Source organism: Olea europaea, chromosome 20 (genome assembly GCF_002742605.1).
Source record: "Olea europaea var. sylvestris chromosome 20, O_europaea_v1, whole genome shotgun sequence".
Classification (NCBI taxonomy): Eukaryota; Viridiplantae; Streptophyta; class Magnoliopsida; order Lamiales; family Oleaceae; genus Olea; species Olea europaea.
The window spans coordinates 12,752,019-12,769,446 of NC_036256.1; the positions used below are offsets into that span (position 1 = coordinate 12,752,019).

General features: G+C 33.1%; 1 protein-coding gene across 1 annotated transcript; it reads left to right on the plus strand.

Moving 5' to 3' along the window:
* The first annotated feature begins 3,873 nt into the window (after positions 1–3,873).
* Positions 3,874–8,873, plus strand: LOC111369666 (D-xylose-proton symporter-like 3, chloroplastic). The gene is made up of 14 exons (XM_022991267.1): positions 3,874–4,167; positions 4,263–4,348; positions 5,411–5,489; positions 5,605–5,664; positions 5,755–5,821; positions 5,910–6,034; positions 6,121–6,222; positions 6,309–6,686; positions 6,773–6,820; positions 6,925–6,987; positions 7,398–7,478; positions 7,611–7,709; positions 7,897–8,034; positions 8,603–8,873. Exons 1-14 carry the CDS (start codon positions 3,961–3,963, stop codon positions 8,735–8,737), a joined length of 1,668 nt encoding a protein of 555 aa, XP_022847035.1. The 5' UTR covers positions 3,874–3,960; the 3' UTR covers positions 8,738–8,873.
* Positions 8,874–17,428: the final 8,555 nt, after the last annotated feature.

Below are 17,428 nucleotides of genomic sequence, written 5' to 3' on the forward strand. Positions count from 1 at the left end.
ATGGTTGCGTGAAGTAATGACAGAATGAAAGGAAAAAAAGAAAGACGATGGGATATTGCAACACGTGTCCAGCCAAAGTTTCACTCTTTTATATATGTAAGATATTAAATTTCTTCTTCTTTAATGTGTTTTTGCTTTGACATTATTGTATATTATAAGTGTTACTACTATTTTGTTATTTGTTAAGAACTCTTGCCGTATGTGTTCTAATTTGGCTTGAAATTATATTCAAGACAACTTCATTTTAAAAAGGGATTTCTAGCCTCTTTTCTAGGGAAAAAAAATAAAAAAGGAAAAATCTTTAAAAATAGAGAAATGTAAAACAAACTAATACAAAAAGAGAGAGAGAAATCGGCTATGGAAAGGTGAAAAGATATAGGCACAATGTATTCTTAATTAAAAAATGTATAATTGGCAATTCCCTAAAATAGTGATATTTGATCTTTTATACCGACCTCATCTTTATCAAATTTCTTTGTCTTCATCTTCCAAAAAATCATAAGGAGTTTTAATTTAAAATTGTACACATGTTACTATATGATAGGTGGGCATACCGCATGGGATGGTATCACCGCCCCACCCAAGGTTTTCTCCTTAAGCAATCTTTATTTTTTAAACTTAATTAATAAAGATCACCAGCTATAAGGGAAACAAACGATTCTCTTGTTTCCCATATATGAATTTAAAAAATTTTATGGTTGAAACGATCCTGTGGAGATGAATTAAAGCTTAGCCCTTGTTTGAGCTCCATTAAAATGAAATTTTTGGAGGAAAAATATGTTTTGAATTAGTGATTTTTTGAAGAATATGATTAAAAACTAAGGAAAAATTTCAAATTTATATGTAAAATTATTTTACGAAAGAATGTGTAATTAAAAATTAGCTTTGAAAAAATGTATTTGAAAAAATGGAGGGCAAACAGGGCTTTGTTATCAAGATGAAATTTTGCTGTAAATTCAGTGATGTGGAACGAAAACTATAGTGTGGGTTAATATAGCATCTCATAAAGAACGTACACATCAAAAGTCTACATATTTAGAATATATAAATGGGTAATTATATTGGTGGCACATTATTTGTTTGTTACACTGTATTTTAATGTACAATAAAAGTTCTTAATTTAATTCTTGAAAGGGAAAAAAGGAGGAGAAATAATATCGGTAGTGCTAGTGATACATATGGATGTAGTTAAGGGTGTACACCTCTCTCACATGGGGTGTGAGATCCATTAGAATAAAAAACATTTATTCCGGTGAACCCCACATCTCATGTGAGGGGGTGTACACCCTTAGGTACCTCATTATGTACCACTAGATTAATTCAAATAATATTTCGTCATTTGAAATTGGAGATGCTCTACATACATAATTTTGAGTATATAATGGTGTCCTCCCGACATCGCTCATCTTTTTTACAATATTAGAGACAGAAACTTGAAGTTTTAAAAATATTACTAGATTTTCTATTTTTTAATTTGAGTATCATATTCGCCAACTGACCACCTTTAAAACTAATTAGTGAATAAATATAAATTATTAATACCTAAACTACCCTTGGGAACCATATATAAAACTCCATACCATCTATACATTACCTATTATCAAAGTTAGTTAACCTAATTAGTAAATTTTACCATCCATTTCATTAAGCTTAATAATACATATATTTCTACAAACTTATTCATGTGCAATATGCTCCATAGCCATTAAAAATCGTAGAAAATCCTCATGTTTAAAATATTGTGTGAAAAATCTTCTATCTTCAAAATCCGTCAAATTTGCCGTTAAAAAAGTAAAAAAAAAAAATGCCAAAATTAAAAAGAAATAATTACAATTGTAGTATCCAAACCTTTTTTTTTTTTTACAAATTAATTTTATTATTAATTATTATTAATATTTTTTTTAGGATTAATATATATGTACTCACAAACTTTGACAAAATGGGTTACACACACTCACAAAAAATGCGGACCCCACATGAATTCAAAAATGCCGGCTGTGTGGTCCCCACCCCTATTGTGATTGTAAGTAAAACTTTTTATACAAAAGTGTAAGTACATATAGCATAATCCTTTTTTTTATAAGTGTCATCTATGATTCCAAATATTTAAAATTTTATTTTTCATCTCGCCCCCACTTCATCTTCTTCCCCGAGAACCGAATTGAGACACCACGCAAAAGCTTTGCCACCCTTTACAACTGAAAAAGAAAAAAAGCCTACAAGTAATTTGTAATAACTTATTGGATTTTCGCTTCCCATCACTTGTTTCTTTCCATATTTCCTCCAACTAGACCCGTCATATGACCTTTTATTCGCCTGCGAAGATTGATTTGTACTGATTATTATCTGATTGAAATTCATTAGAAATCTCAAGGGAAAACCTCTGCGTAGAATTTATCTCAAATTTTAAAGCAGTTCCATCTTGCTTAGCTGGTTCTTGCTAACCCCATGCTTGATGTCGCTGAATATTTGTATCAGAAAATCTAACTTTGAAAAGCAATTCAGAAAATTTGAATCCGGTCTATGACAATTAAACATACAGTAGGAATTGGGTTCATTTGGTTTTGGACAGAAAAATCGTTATCCTTCTTGACATCTTGCAGCTGCTGAGTACTATTATAATTGCTTTTCCAATTAAAAGCCTGAAATGGAAAAATTCCCTGTTGTGGGATATGGAACATTGGTGTCAGGGGGTTGAGTCGAGTTGGCTCGCGAGTTCAAACTTGAGGCTCGGGCTTAACTTAAGTAAAATGATTTGAGCTTTTTTAATCCGATCCGAGCCAAGCTTTGGCTCGGCCAAGAAATTTAGGCTTGCCCCGAGCTTTCGACCCGAGCCTTATCGAGCCGCGCTGGGCAAACATGATTTTTTATTTTTATTTTTCATTTTTTTCTTTTTCTATAAGGTAGCTGACTGTCTCTGATTTGGAATTTTTTTTAAAAAAAGGCCCGAGCTAGAGCTGGCGAGCCACATGGGCCGGCTCGGGCTTGGCCCGAACTGGGGCTCAACCTAAGCAGACTTGGGCTTTTTTCGGGCCAAGCCACGAGCAACCTAAGCCGGCGAACCTGATTGCCATCCCTAGATATGGTTAGAGTTAGGACTAGACTTGGAGGCATCTTTTTCAGGTGCTCGGGCAGTGTCTCAATTGGTTTGTAGGTGGCATGTATAAAATTTTTTAATTTAAGTTATAAGCTTGCTCGGTAGTGATTATGATAATTGATTTTTTGTCCGTTGAAGAGAAAAGTGGGTCTTCCCTGTTAGTCAAGAAGTAAAAATGACAGTTGAAATAATGAAATAACGGTTAACATTTTGATTTTTTTGGATGAAAAATTGCTACTAATGGGGGCTAGATAAATAAAAAGTTTCGATATTGAAATTGTAATCATTCCTTTTTAGTTTTGGCATTTTTTACTACTTTTAAAGATAAATCTGATGGATCTTGTTGACATGGGGTTTTTTTGGGCAAAATGTTTCAAATATGGGATTTTCTGCTATTTTCAATAAGTAGGAAGGTATTTCATATGTTGATAAGTTTGTGGGGGTTTTTTTTTTGGCTATTAACCATTTTCTCTAATTTTAAAGGTAATATAAATACAAAATGGTAAAATAGAATGCGACAAATGATAATAATAATAATAATAATAATAATAATAATAATAATTTTTATTACTTAAATATTAAAAAGAAGAAATTATCTTGTAAAATATTAATTATATTATTACAAAACCATGGGCTCGTGTTGAAATTAGTAACTCTTAACAATAAAGGAAATATCTATATTACTGTCAATTAAATCGAGTATAATTTGCTCACTCTAATTTATTACTGCCTTAACTACCCCCAACGCGCATATCAGTGTATCACTATTCACCACAAAATTTGGAACGTAAAAAGCTGCAATCAACAACTAGAAAGTACCCGTAAATGAATAATTTGTTTTCCCTGTCTATATTGTTTCAAGAATGTCTCTAATTTCTGCTCAACCTTTGTTTTATCCCAAACTCTCAAGAACGAAATCACCACTAGTTCATACCAAGAATTCGCAACCACTCCACCTTATTAAGAAAATACGTAATAGCCCTATCCCATGTTCGAAAAGCTACTTATTTTTGCCTAATGATGAAAAATTGAAAATGGGATTGTTGTCCAGTGGCAGATTCAAATCACAGGTAAATGTCTAGAATTTTAGTGTTTTAATTTGGATTAAGACGATAAAGATTGAAGGGTTTAAATTCATAGAAGTTATTTTTCTTCTTATTGAAAGGTGGGAGCTTCTTCTGGAGAAGCTAAATCGTTTGATTCTGAAAGGGCACCTCAAGAGGTTTTTGCTTGGTCTTCTGTTATTTTGCCGTGAGTTTTTTGAATTCTGCATCCCATTATTTAAATCTACTCTTCTGTAAAAATTGATGGAATTTTCTTTTATTCTGTACAAGCACACGATACTGGAAGAACAGTGAAAGGACCCCCTTTTTGTTGGACTATGGGTAGAGTTTGAAGGGATTCAGGACTTTAAAATGATCTCCGGTGGGGTTTGGTTAGGCACTGTATCTTTTGATAATGGAGTTTTGAAAAGGTTTTCAGTTTGATTAAGTGGTTCTTCCCATGAACGGTTTTCGTAATTTGGGTTGTACTTTGTTGCAAATTTCTAGCATGTGTGGAAACTAAGTTCTGCCTGATGTAATATCAGGGTGCAGAAGTAAACGAAACCTTCGACTTTTTCACATTGATGGCCTTGGGCTTGTGGTAGTATCAAAGTTACAAGGAAACACACATTCATAACATTACCCTCTTTAACAGTTGAAATTGAATTGAAAACAGTAGCTTGTATTGCTGCGCATAATGTTGTAGCATGCATTTTGGTCTGCCAATTTTCTTGGCAACATAGTTATATACCCGTATTGATGCGCTATAAGACACATGCATTTTCAAATTGATTGATGTTTCGAGATGCACTTGGAAGGCCTAAGAGGAATAATAAAAGAAGTTTTCGTTTTTGAAAATTTTATTACTGAATACAGATTTTGCTCCTTAAAGCAAAATATATGAGGTCATCTGCTGATAAGAGATCATCACTGATGTTTAGGTTTGAAATTTTAGCTTAATTTACTTTCCAAAGGCTGAAAGAGAGTCTTATTACATTATTAAGTCTGAAATTTTTAATATATGTCTTTATAGTTTTTCGACTTCTAGATTTGCTACAAATTATTTGCACTCTCTTTGTGCTATAGCATTTTGCCCATGAGATTGGATCACATTGAACACCTAACATTTCTTTCTCTTTCCTTTTAAGAGGGTAACATTTAGTTAGGTCCTAAGAGTTCTTCAGGCCGGGAGTTTTCTGTTCTTTAAATACTTTGGTTCACATGTAATTTAGTCATCTGTGTCTGTAGCGATTTGTATAATAAATGTCAGATTTCTGTTCCCTGCCTTGGGCGGTTTGTTATTTGGCTATGACATTGGTGCAACGTCTGGAGCTACCATCTCATTGCAGGTAGCATTCTCAGTGTGTGCTTCGTTTTGTAGTATTTTTACTGATAACTACTAATTTATCAATTCCTTAAAACGCATATTGAAAATTTTAAATGTCTCACTGTTTATTTTTATAGTCACCTGACCTTAGTGGCACAAATTGGTTCAATCTTTCAGCCATTGAACTCGGTCTAGTGGTGAGCTTTATATTATTATTGCATTTGCTGATACCTAATAAGCAGCCATAATTTATCAACTGATTGTCGTCAAATTTTCCCTCAATGAAGGTTAGCGGTTCCCTTTATGGAGCTCTTCTCGGTTCCCTCATTGTTTACCCAATTTCAGATTTCCTTGGTACGCTCTTTTGCCTAGTTATAATATTCTAAGTTCTTAATTTCACAATACCTACGGTTAAAGTATTTTGCTTGATCAATATATGAAGGAAGGAGGAGAGAACTTATCACTGCATCTGTCTTCTACGTATTTGGTGGTTTGTTGACGGCTTATGCTCCTGGTCTCGGGGTTCTCTTAGTAGGTCGGCTTCTATATGGTCTTGGTATTGGTGTGGTATGCTTTCTGTATTTCTCTTCCTGTATCTGGTTTAGGGTTAGATCCACAATGATCATCAATTTCTGATCAATTTGGTTTGGCAGGCCATGCATGGGGCACCTCTCTATATAGCAGAGACTTGTCCCTCTCAAATTCGGGGAACTTTGATATCTCTAAAGGAGCTCTTCATAGTTCTGGGTATATTGGTAAATCTATTTTCTTGAGATCAATAGGTTTTTGTCATATGTTCTTTGAAACATAAATTTAACGTCAAATAATGTTTTTTATGCAGTTGGGTTATTTTGTTGGTAGTTATGAAATTAATGCTGTTGGAGGATGGCGTTACATGTATGGAGTCAGTGCTCCTATTGCCTTAGTTATGGGGTTAGGTATGTTGAGTCTCCCGCCATCCCCACGATGGTTACTTCTTAGGGCTGTTCAAGGTAAAGGGCCCTTGCAAGAATACAAAGAGAAGGCCATCATTGCTTTACAAAGGCTAAGAGGCTGGTCGACTGGCGACAAAGTCTCTGAAAAGCAAATTGAAGATACCATTGTCTCACTGAAATCTGCATATACTGATCAGGAGTCGGAAGGAAGTTTTCTAGAGGTGTTCCGGGGGCCTAGTTTGAAAGCACTTATAATTGGTGGAGGATTGGTACTTTTTCAACAGGTTAATTTTGTAACTGACTTTTCTTAGCTGTTTTGTCTTCTTGTTTTTTGATGAAAGTGCACGAGTTGACCGTGTGAAAATATCAGATAACTGGGCAGCCTAGTGTTCTGTATTATGCTGGTTCGATTCTTCAGGTATTTCGTACGTATAAAGTAGACTTCTTTGAATATGTTCAAATTCAAACTTCTCAGCTTTTTCTTGAATTTATGGTTCTTGATTCCAATATTTTCTCTCTGAGACTGCTGGATTCTCTGCGGCTGCTGATGCTACAAAAGTTTCGGTCATCGTTGGCATTTTTAAGGTAATTGTGATACTCCACCCTGGAAAAATTGAAAAATTAAATTGGTGAAGACAAAATTTAAGCAAATATTCCATCTCTAAATAGCTCAAGCTTTTAGACAAGGTGGATCAACGGTAATCATGCAAGGATTTTATCTTTGAGTCTCACCATCACACATTTCTGGAAATTATGCATGTGTCAGGCCTATGATAAAATAAATAAAAAGAACCCTACTTGCACATGGGAGGGCCACGTTGAAGTCAAAATTAATGAATATATGTTCCCTTCTCTAATAGCTTAAGCTTTTAGACGGAGTGGTTCAACGTTAGTCTCATATAGGTTGATTTCCAACACTAGAGGAATTAAACCTCCATTAAAAGGGACACATTCTCATCTATGATATATTTTTCATGAGTGTTTATGTCCTGCAGTTGCTGATGACCGGAATAGCTGTCCTAAAGGTTGACGATCTTGGGAGACGACCCTTGCTGATTGGAGGTGTCAGCGGGATTGTATGTAACAGCGCACCCTTATTGATTTAGTATTTGTTTCATAATTCCAAAAGGTTTCATGTGAAGAACATTTCCTATTAATGGTTCAAAATAAAGGGAAAATACTTCTTATTTTGTATTTTACGGTCACAGGCTCTCTCTCTGGTGCTTCTTTCTGCCTATTACAAATTTCTTGGAGGATTTCCTTTTGTTGCTGTAGCTGCTCTACTTCTCTATGTGGGCTGCTATCAGGTAACTAGTAATCTAGCCTACTAACGTATGCTGTTATATGAAAGGTATTTTAATGTCGATTCACTCTGGTTATATTTTGGATTATCTGACTCTAGAGAAGTATCAGGATTTCTGTTCTCTAAATGTAGTCGATTCCTAACCTAATATATGTTAGACTACTCAAATTTTCTTTTGCTTGTCGTTTTAGATATCGTTTGGACCTATTAGTTGGCTTATGGTATCAGAGATATTCCCACTTCGCACAAGAGGAAAGGGCATTAGTCTTGCAGTGCTTACGAATTTTGGCTCGAATGCCATAGTGACCTTTGCTTTCTCACCACTTAAGGTACCAATGATATTACTCCCCCCGTCCCCCCGGTTCCCCATCCCCATCATATCATGTGCATATAGTAGTAAAAATACAAGATTGCTCCTCATCTATGGCCTCTTTAGCAAATTGGCTCGACTATTAGCATTTTAGTCCTCTACCATAATTTTTTGTTACACAAGTATTCTCAATGAATGGAATCTGTGCATTTTACTTGGGGTCCCAGGGGTGGGGGTGGTTTTAAAAGTGGGATGTTTGGAGGGGATGACATATTCCCTTCTTTTATTCATTTCTTATTAAAATTATCTGTGTTTTAACCATTTTGACCCTTGCTCCATATCCACATACCTTGCACGTGCCCTTTTTAAGAGGACGAAAACCATCCACTAAGATTGGAAAGACACCAACTTGAAACGTTAAAAATTAAAATTTCTCAAATGAAAGGTCAGGACAAACTTGCTAGTTGCTGCAGAGGTCATAGGTTGGAGACCTCCACTACAATTTCACCATTTATCACATTCTTAATTCAGGATATGTAGTATGTTGTCGTGAAGAATTATGCTATCGTCTTCCATTTGTGCTGCAGGAGTTGCTTGGAGCAGAAAATCTTTTTCTTCTATTTGGCGCAATCGCTCTGCTCTCTCTTTTGTTTGTGATTGTCTATGTTCCTGAGACCAAAGGCTTGAGCTTGGAAGAAATTGAGTCCGAAGTTTTGAAGTGAAACCTTTATGGTGGGTTTTGTGGCATTGAAGACATCATGTGTGCTTAAATGTATCATGAATCAAGAAAACCACCTTGTAAATATTTGAGTAGTTAAATAAAAGAGCATTGTTTGGTACCCTGATGTTTAAAGTTCATTCGAACTTTTTCTAGGAGTATGACGTGGGTTACTTTATTGCCGTTGCGCCGGTTTTCGAACATTGGCTCGAGGAATTTTCTCTATCCTTTCTTACCATGAAAAACCTAGGCACCTTAAGTTCTTTAATCAATAATCAGCTTTCGACAAACCTAGTCTCTTCTATCCCTCGGGATGTAAATTTGGCTTAGGCCAGGGTTGCAGTCCACTTACGTCTTTTTTTATTTTTATTTTTTTCCACATACTATTGAGCTCGGTGGCCTGCCCGGCTGTGCGTGCAGTTTGTGCTGGGCCCATATGACCTGAACGCCCTAAAGGTGGACCAAGACGAGCTGCTTTGCCCCTCGATGCTCTGTGTTTTCCTTCTTCTCAGTGCTCTCTCTCCAGTCTTCTTTCCCGATATCATATCACAGTTTTTTTTTTTTATATCAGTGAAGAGGTAAATTAACAAGTAATGTAAATTTCTAACTTTGGTTTCATTGATGAAACTTCGACGCCACATGATATAACCATAGACATTTGAGTTAAATCCAACACACGAAGATCGAGCTTGATGTTCTATTTCCTGATTAAGCACTTAGTAGCTTGAGTTTTCTTATGAGCATATTAGAGATTTCATAATTATTCAGTAAAATGAAATCAATTATTAACTAATTTCACAGATTTTTTAACACGTTTGGATATGCTGGTATATATTTTAACTATGAATTTGATATTTTTGTTTGTGTTAGTACATATGAAAATTCATCTTTGGATTAATGATTCTGGCTTAGTAAACATTTAAGGGAAAATTTTATATCTAAAAGATTATCTCTCTTTTCAAAATTAAAAAACATGGTTTAAAACTTCAAAAATCAAATATTAATTAAACTGAAATAATTAATTAAAAATATATTTTATAAATTAAATATGTTGGGGTGACAATTCTATACAATTTGATCACAATTATCACTTGATCATAATTTATTTCTCGATCAAAAATAAATTTTTTTTATAGATCACGTTATTTCACGTCACAAATCAAAAATTTTATAGATTACATTTTGTTCATCGATCACAAATCAAAAAATTTATATTCCACATTTTTTTTATCAATCACAACTCACAAATTTTATAAGTCAAAATTTATTACACAATTACAAATTATTGGTCACAAATTAACAAAATTTTAGGTCACATTATTCATTGATCATAGCTTATCTATTGCATTTGTTACATATTGCTTATTGGTCATACGTTAACCAATTTCAATCAACCAAAAAATTTGTGACATTGACGCCTCCAGTTGCATCGTTGTCAACACCACCGTCGTCAAAATCACCACCACAACCTCCCGATAGCAACAACACCAAAACCACCACCACTTCACAACCATCAAGACGGCAGCGACCATAGCCAGCACCATCACCACCACCAAAACTACCCAAAATCACTACACAACCACCACCAAACACCACTAACTGCAAAAACCACCACACTACAAACACCACCAACTGCAGCAGGATCTGAATCTGTATCAATCACTGTCGTTGCCACCACCAATACCAACATCAACAACAAATTTTCTCTCATGAGCAGCAGTGTCTTCAAACCATGTCCGCCATTTCAATCAAACTAACACCCACAACCAACCCCACCTTACCACCATCACCACCAAACCGCCACCAACAATTGCAAAACACAAATCAACAATGGTTTTAGTGCATTTTACTCTATTTCTACTTTAGTCGGATGAATCCTAATGCTACAGTGGTGATATGAGATTTGTGAATTGCTGACGGACAGCGAAGAGCATCGCCGTGATGATCGGAGGTCGGTGGAGGGTCCTCACGTGGAAAACTATTTTCACACCACTAGAAACTTGTTTTGGGGCTCTTCGCGCAAAAGAGCCATTGTACCACCTTTCACTCGGTCAATCAATAGGAGAGCCACCTTTCCATGTGACGATGATCGATCTGTCGGACGGAATAGAGAGTGGGTGGGTAGCGAGATGGACAAAGAATATAGAAAGATGTAGACAAGAGAGAAATTTAAGGAGGTGTATTCAATTGGGGCTATTGAAAATTTTGATATACTTTATTTTTGAAGATTTTGATATATTTTTTTAAAGCGATGACTTTTGTAAATTTCGTGGGTCTTTTGTAGATTTGTCTGAAATTAGTGAAACTCTTTTGTAGATTTTTATGGACTTTCATTTTAAAATTTTTATAGACTTTTGTAAATTCAAAAGACTTTTAAAATTTTTTATTTGAAATAGAATTCACGTGGATCTAATATAATAGTATGAAATTCTTACATCCGATCCCACAATTCCCTTTTTCATTCCCTTTTTTCCCCATATAATAAAAAAAATTTAAAAGAATAAAAATTTAAGACCTTAATTAAATAAATAATAATAAAAATTATACACATATATCATAAACAATAAATTTAATACTCAATATTATTAATATAATAGACTTTTAAAAATAAATAAAAATAATATATTTAAATTTAATTATAATTTTTCTTATAAAATTTTATAATTCAATAAGAAGTAGATATTCTTCCACCAAAAAATGAATGAAAAAAGAAAAAAAAAGTTACAATAATCCAATTTAATTTTTTTTATAGAAAATATAGAAAAACAATAAGAGAGAGAGAGAAAGATAAATGAAAATAAATATAATCAATAGAAAAGTAAATAAATTTTAATCATATCTGTTAGTAGAAGGTAAAATGAAAGAAAGATTGGAAAAAAAATAAATTTTTTTTTTTTGGTGAAAGTATTCTAAAATTTCGCGATTAATGAGAGACAAATTTGAAAATTTTATATGAGTACTTTCTGTTTAAAAATTAGTACTCCAGAGATTTTATAAAAGTCTTTAGAAGGCATTAAAATGTATATACCTCAAAACTTATAGAGACTTCTAAAAAAATTTAATTGAATATACCGTAATTTTTGAGACTTTTTTAAAATTTATAAAAGTCTCAATTAAATATATCAATACTTTTAGAGAGTCTTAAAAGATTTCAATTGAATACCCCTAAACTTTTTAAATATCAAAAAAATCATTAAAAATCTCAATTGATTACATCCCCCTTAGGTTTTGTTGCATGGGAGTTGGAATGAGGATTCCTATTGTGTTTTAATTTAATTTTTTAAAAAAAATTAAATTATTAAAATTTTAATTCGCTTTTGATTTTTGGAAAAAAAAATTGTAAATCTTAATTTTGAATTGGAAAGTTTAAAACACTGGCTGCTTGTAATTTTCACAACATTTAATTGATATTTCGATCAATTTGATTGAGTTTATATATATCAAAATTCAACTTTGGATCAATTAGAGAGATGACGTAACACTTTAAGAAAATGAAAAATAGTGTTGTTAAAATGTAATATTCACTCAATCAAAATAATAACTATTAACGATACTATTTTTTACACATTGCTATAAAAATTCAAATCTAGATGTTAACACATATATGTAATACTTTTATGTCTTGAATTTGAATTAAGGTACTGAATTAAAAAAGTAACACACTCATTCCACTTTTTAATAAGAAGATTACACACCAACTAATTTAATTTTTTTAATAGAACATTTTACATAAGTTTAATGTATTATAGGAACTATATTCAGATCTTACTTTTTTTTACTTTTTTGAATTAGATATAGATTAAGGTTGTCATATGAAAGATACATGTTGTATTACCTTTTAATTAAAAAGAAGACATGCAATGTCTAATATGGCCCTGTCATTGTGTGTAATGTTGGAATAATTAATTATTTCATATGTGGGCTTCACATTGGATTGCAAATTTTACAGGTTAGATGTATGGCTCATAATGATATTTGTGTTTGGGCCAAATTTATTAAGTGATCAATTGGGTCTTTTACACCTTATGGGTTGTAATTAATTTTATGTGGTAGTTTAAAGTATGTGGGCTGGAAATAAACCTTAATTAGAATTCTAGTCGTAATGGAACGACTAAAATTATTTCCTATATATAAAGGTTAGGTCCCCTCTCCTCTCCATATATTTTTATTGGCTTGTCCCATTGATAGCTAATACTTTTGTGAGGAGTAAGGAGGGGAAGATCTTGACTGCTATTACAACAATTATTCATATCAACAATGGCTTCCGCAGGTATGAATTCGTTTTATTAATTTATTACGTGGTGATTCTTGATTCTTGGCATGATTACAAATAAATATTAACAATTGGTATCAGAGCCTTCATGTTAAGATCGGAATCCTTCATAAAAATAATATTCTATCTCGATTATTTTAAACTTTGTTAAACACTATATCAAAAAAAAAAAAAAAAAAAATTGGGAAAAGGGCAAATTTTTGTATTACCTTTTAATTAAAAAGAAGACATGCAATGTCTAATATGGCCCTGTCATTGTGTGTAATGTTGGAATAATTAATTATTTCATATGTGGGCTTCACATTGGATTGCAAATTTTACAGGTTAGATGTATGGCTCATAATGATATTTGTGTTTGGGCCAAATTTATTAAGTGATCAATTGGGTCTTTTACACCTTATGGGTTGTAATTAATTTTATGTGGTAGTTTAAAGTATGTGGGCCGGAAATAAACCTTAATTAGAATTCTAGTCGTAATGGAACGACTCAAATTATTTCCTATATATAAAGGTTAGGTCCCCTCTCCTCTCCATATATTTTTATTGGCTTGTCCCATTAATAGCTAATACTTTTGTGAGGAGTAAGGAGGGGAAGATCTTGGCTGCTATTACAACAATTATTCATATCAACAATGGCTTCCGCAGGTATGAATTCGTTTTATTAATTTATTACGTAGTGATTCTTGATTCTTGGCATGATTACAAATAAATATTAACAATTGGTATCAGAGCCTTCATGTTAAGATTGGAATCCTTCATAAAAATAATATTCTATCTCGATTATTTTAAACTTTGTTAAACAAAAAAAAAAAAAAAAAAATTGGGAAAAGGGTCAACTTTCCACGAGTTCTGTGCATCAATGTGTGTTATGAATTCTGTGCATAAATGCATTATATATATTAATATATGAAAAGAAATCAAACCAAGGTCATAAATCAAGTTTTCTCTCTTTCTCTCTCTTCTCTACGGCCGAACAAAAACAAATTATTTGAGGAGCAGATCTAGGCTGCTCTGCTGCCAGCGATAGTGGTGTTTTTCACTTGCCAATTGATTTGGGTTTTGACATTACTATCAAAGTTGACTATCGGCTTTTCCTCTTTTTATTTATTTTTGTCGATTTTTCCTTTTTTTTTTGATGAATTAATTGGGATGAGAATTGATGTTGTTGGAGGAGAAATAAATGGTGGATTTAAGGTTTTAGTTCGGCCATCCGTTGCAACGCCCGGGAAGATCTTGGCTGCTATTACAACAATTATTCATATCAACAATGGCTTCCGCAGGTATGAATTCGTTTTATTAATTTATTACGTAGTGATTCTTGATTCTTGGCATGATTACAAATAAATATTAACAATTGGTATCAGAGCCTTCATGTTAAGATTGGAATCCTTCATAAAAATAATATTCTATCTCGATTATTTTAAACTTTGTTAAACACTATATCAAAAAAAAAATAAAAAAAATTGGGAAAAGGGTCAACTTTCCACGAGTTCTGTGCATCAATGTGTGTTATGAATTCTGTGCATTATATATATTAACATATGAAAAGAAATCAAACCAAGGCCATAAATCAAGTTTTCTCTCTTTCTCACTCTTCTCTACTTCTCAACGGCTGAACAAAAACAAATTATTTGAGGAGCAGATCTAGGCTGCTCTGCTGCCAGCGGTAGTGGTGTTTTTCACTTGCCAATTGATTTGGGTTTTGACATTACTATCAAAGTTGACTGTCGGCTTTTCCTCTTTTTATTTATTTTTGTCGATTTTTTTTTTTTGATGAATTAATTGGGATGAGAATTGATGTTTTTGGAGGAAAAATAAATGGTGGATTTAAGGTTTTAGTTCGGCCGTCCGTTGCAATGCCCGGTGTGGTCGGCGCCGTAGAAAAATAAATCTGGTCTTCTGCAAAACGAGCTACATATATGGAGAAGGGGGCTTTCAATGTAAATAACATACTTGTGATACCCCACATGCAATTAGAGAAAAGGGCCTATTTTGCAAATATTAAGAGAAGGACCTGTTATGTAATAAGTATAATTAGAAGGCCCGTGATTAATTTTAAAACTGGAGTCAAAGTGCAATTTTTTGAAAGGGGTTTTAAATTGGATTTTTAAAGTTTCGAACCTAAACAAAAATTTCAATTTCGACCCAAATTGAAATTTTATTTAAACTTCACCCGATTAAAATTATATGTTGAATAAATAATAAAATTAATTGACGACTTATATACTATTTCATTAAAATGTTATGCCATTATTTATGCATTAAATTTCATTTTGAAATCTTGTTGCCAATTTCGTCTCTTAATATTAATCACGTATGGATTTCTTGTCTTTCATCAATTAATGATCATGATTTGTTGTATAACTTCTGTGATTAAATTTTTCATGGGCATTGAGACGATTCTTATTTTCCCACTAAGAGAGAAACATTTTGAAATAAAAATGGGTGGTAACTGCCAAAGTGGTACACTCATTTTTATTTATTCGATTTTCTCTACAATAAAAATACATATATTTTTGCCAAATAACTTTTGATTTATTGCATATAATATCTTGCCCAAAAGTGTTATTATATGTAATATTTTTGGAAAATGGCATGAGAAAGTTAATGAGCTTATTTTGGTTTAGAAATTTCCTTTTACCTAAAGGTGTTGGTATTTCGAAAACCAGTGTAATTTTGTTAACTAGTTACATGATGGGTTTTAAGAGTACCTTATAGCGTGTTGTATTGTCGACCCAAAGGCGACTTTATGATGATGCATCTAGGCTCTTACCATAATAAAATTTATATGTTTCGATTTAAATTACGGATTATCTAATTAATAGCCCATATTAATTAGTTGGATATTTCATCATCCATTTGATTGCATGCATTACGTTTGGATGATATTGAGTGTGATATTTTATGTTTCCACAGTTTATAATGCCTCATCTCTTTCGAATAAATTGTCTGCTATTGAAACTTTGATTGGGAATAACTATGTGAGATGGAAACGAGACGTAGAAATAACACTTGGTCTTTTGGGCTTGGATTTTGCAATGGAGAAAAACCTTGAAAAACCCACAGATAAGAGTATCGTTGAATATGTAGCCGAGCATGAAAGTGGGAAAGGACTAACAAACTCTGTTTGAAAATCATTAAGCGATCGATATCTGATTCCATTCTAGGTGCCATCCCTGATAATGAAAATGCCAAAAGTTTTATGGATGCCATAGGAGAAAAATTTATTGAGTCTGATAAAGTCGAAACTGGGGATCTGATGGATAAATTTATGAGCATGAAATATGATGGCACAAATGGTGTTAGGGAGCATGTTATGAAAATGATAAATATATCATCTAAGCTAAAGGCTCTTGACATTCCCATTGCGGAGCCTTTCCTAGTTTATCATGTTTTGAATAGCCTTCCTAGCAAGTTTAATCAGCTTAAGGTTGCTTACAATGCTCAGTGGGATAAATGGAATTTGAATGACCTCATAGCAGTGTGTGCCCAAGAAGAGTATAGGATGCGCCGTGAAACTGTTGAAACTGTGCAATTAGCTTTTCAACCATCACAGAATAAGGGGCCTTCTCATAATCATAAACCTAAATTTCGTAAGAGTAATAAGTCCTATTGAAGTCAGTAGAATAAAAATTTTAGTGGTCCCAAAGCAGTTATAAAGAAAAATGATCAATGCAAATTCTGTAAAAAGAAGGGTCACTGACAGAAAGACTATTTTAAGTTCAAGACTTGGTTGAAAAAGAAGAAGAGTTCTTCAGGTATTCCCTTGGCCTTAGTTTGTTTTGAGTCTTCTTTAGTAGATGTATCTTTGAATTCTTGGTGGTTAGACTCGGGAGCTTGTATTCATATTGCGAATTCCTTGTAGGGGTTCATAAGCAAACGGAGGCCAAGTAAGAATGAAGTAAGCTTGAGCGTTGCAAATGGATTCCAAGTGAAGGTTGAATTCATAGGAGTAGTGAAGTTAAGTTTAGAGTCTGGTTTTTATCTTGTTTTGGAAAATACAGTTTATGTACCGCAGATGAGACGGAATTTAATTTCTATACCAAAACTTGATGCTTGTGGTTTTACATTTAATTTTGGTAATGGAATGGTTAAGTTATTTAATGATTCTCGTTTGATTGGAAATGACATTTTATGTGATGGTTTATATAAATTATCTTTGGCTTCTTTTGGTGATGTCTCGTGTGTTACAAATGTATCAAAGAAAATGGCTTTAATTCGTGAATCATCCTCTATGTTGTGGCATAAGCGATTGGGTCATATTTCTAAGGATAGAATGAAAAGATTAGTAAAAGATGAGATACTTCCTTCCTTAAACTTCTTCGATTTTGACACCTCTATAGATTGTATAAGAGGAAAGTTAACTAAGTCTACAAGAAAGGATTCAACTACAAGTAATGGAATTTTGGACTTGATACACACT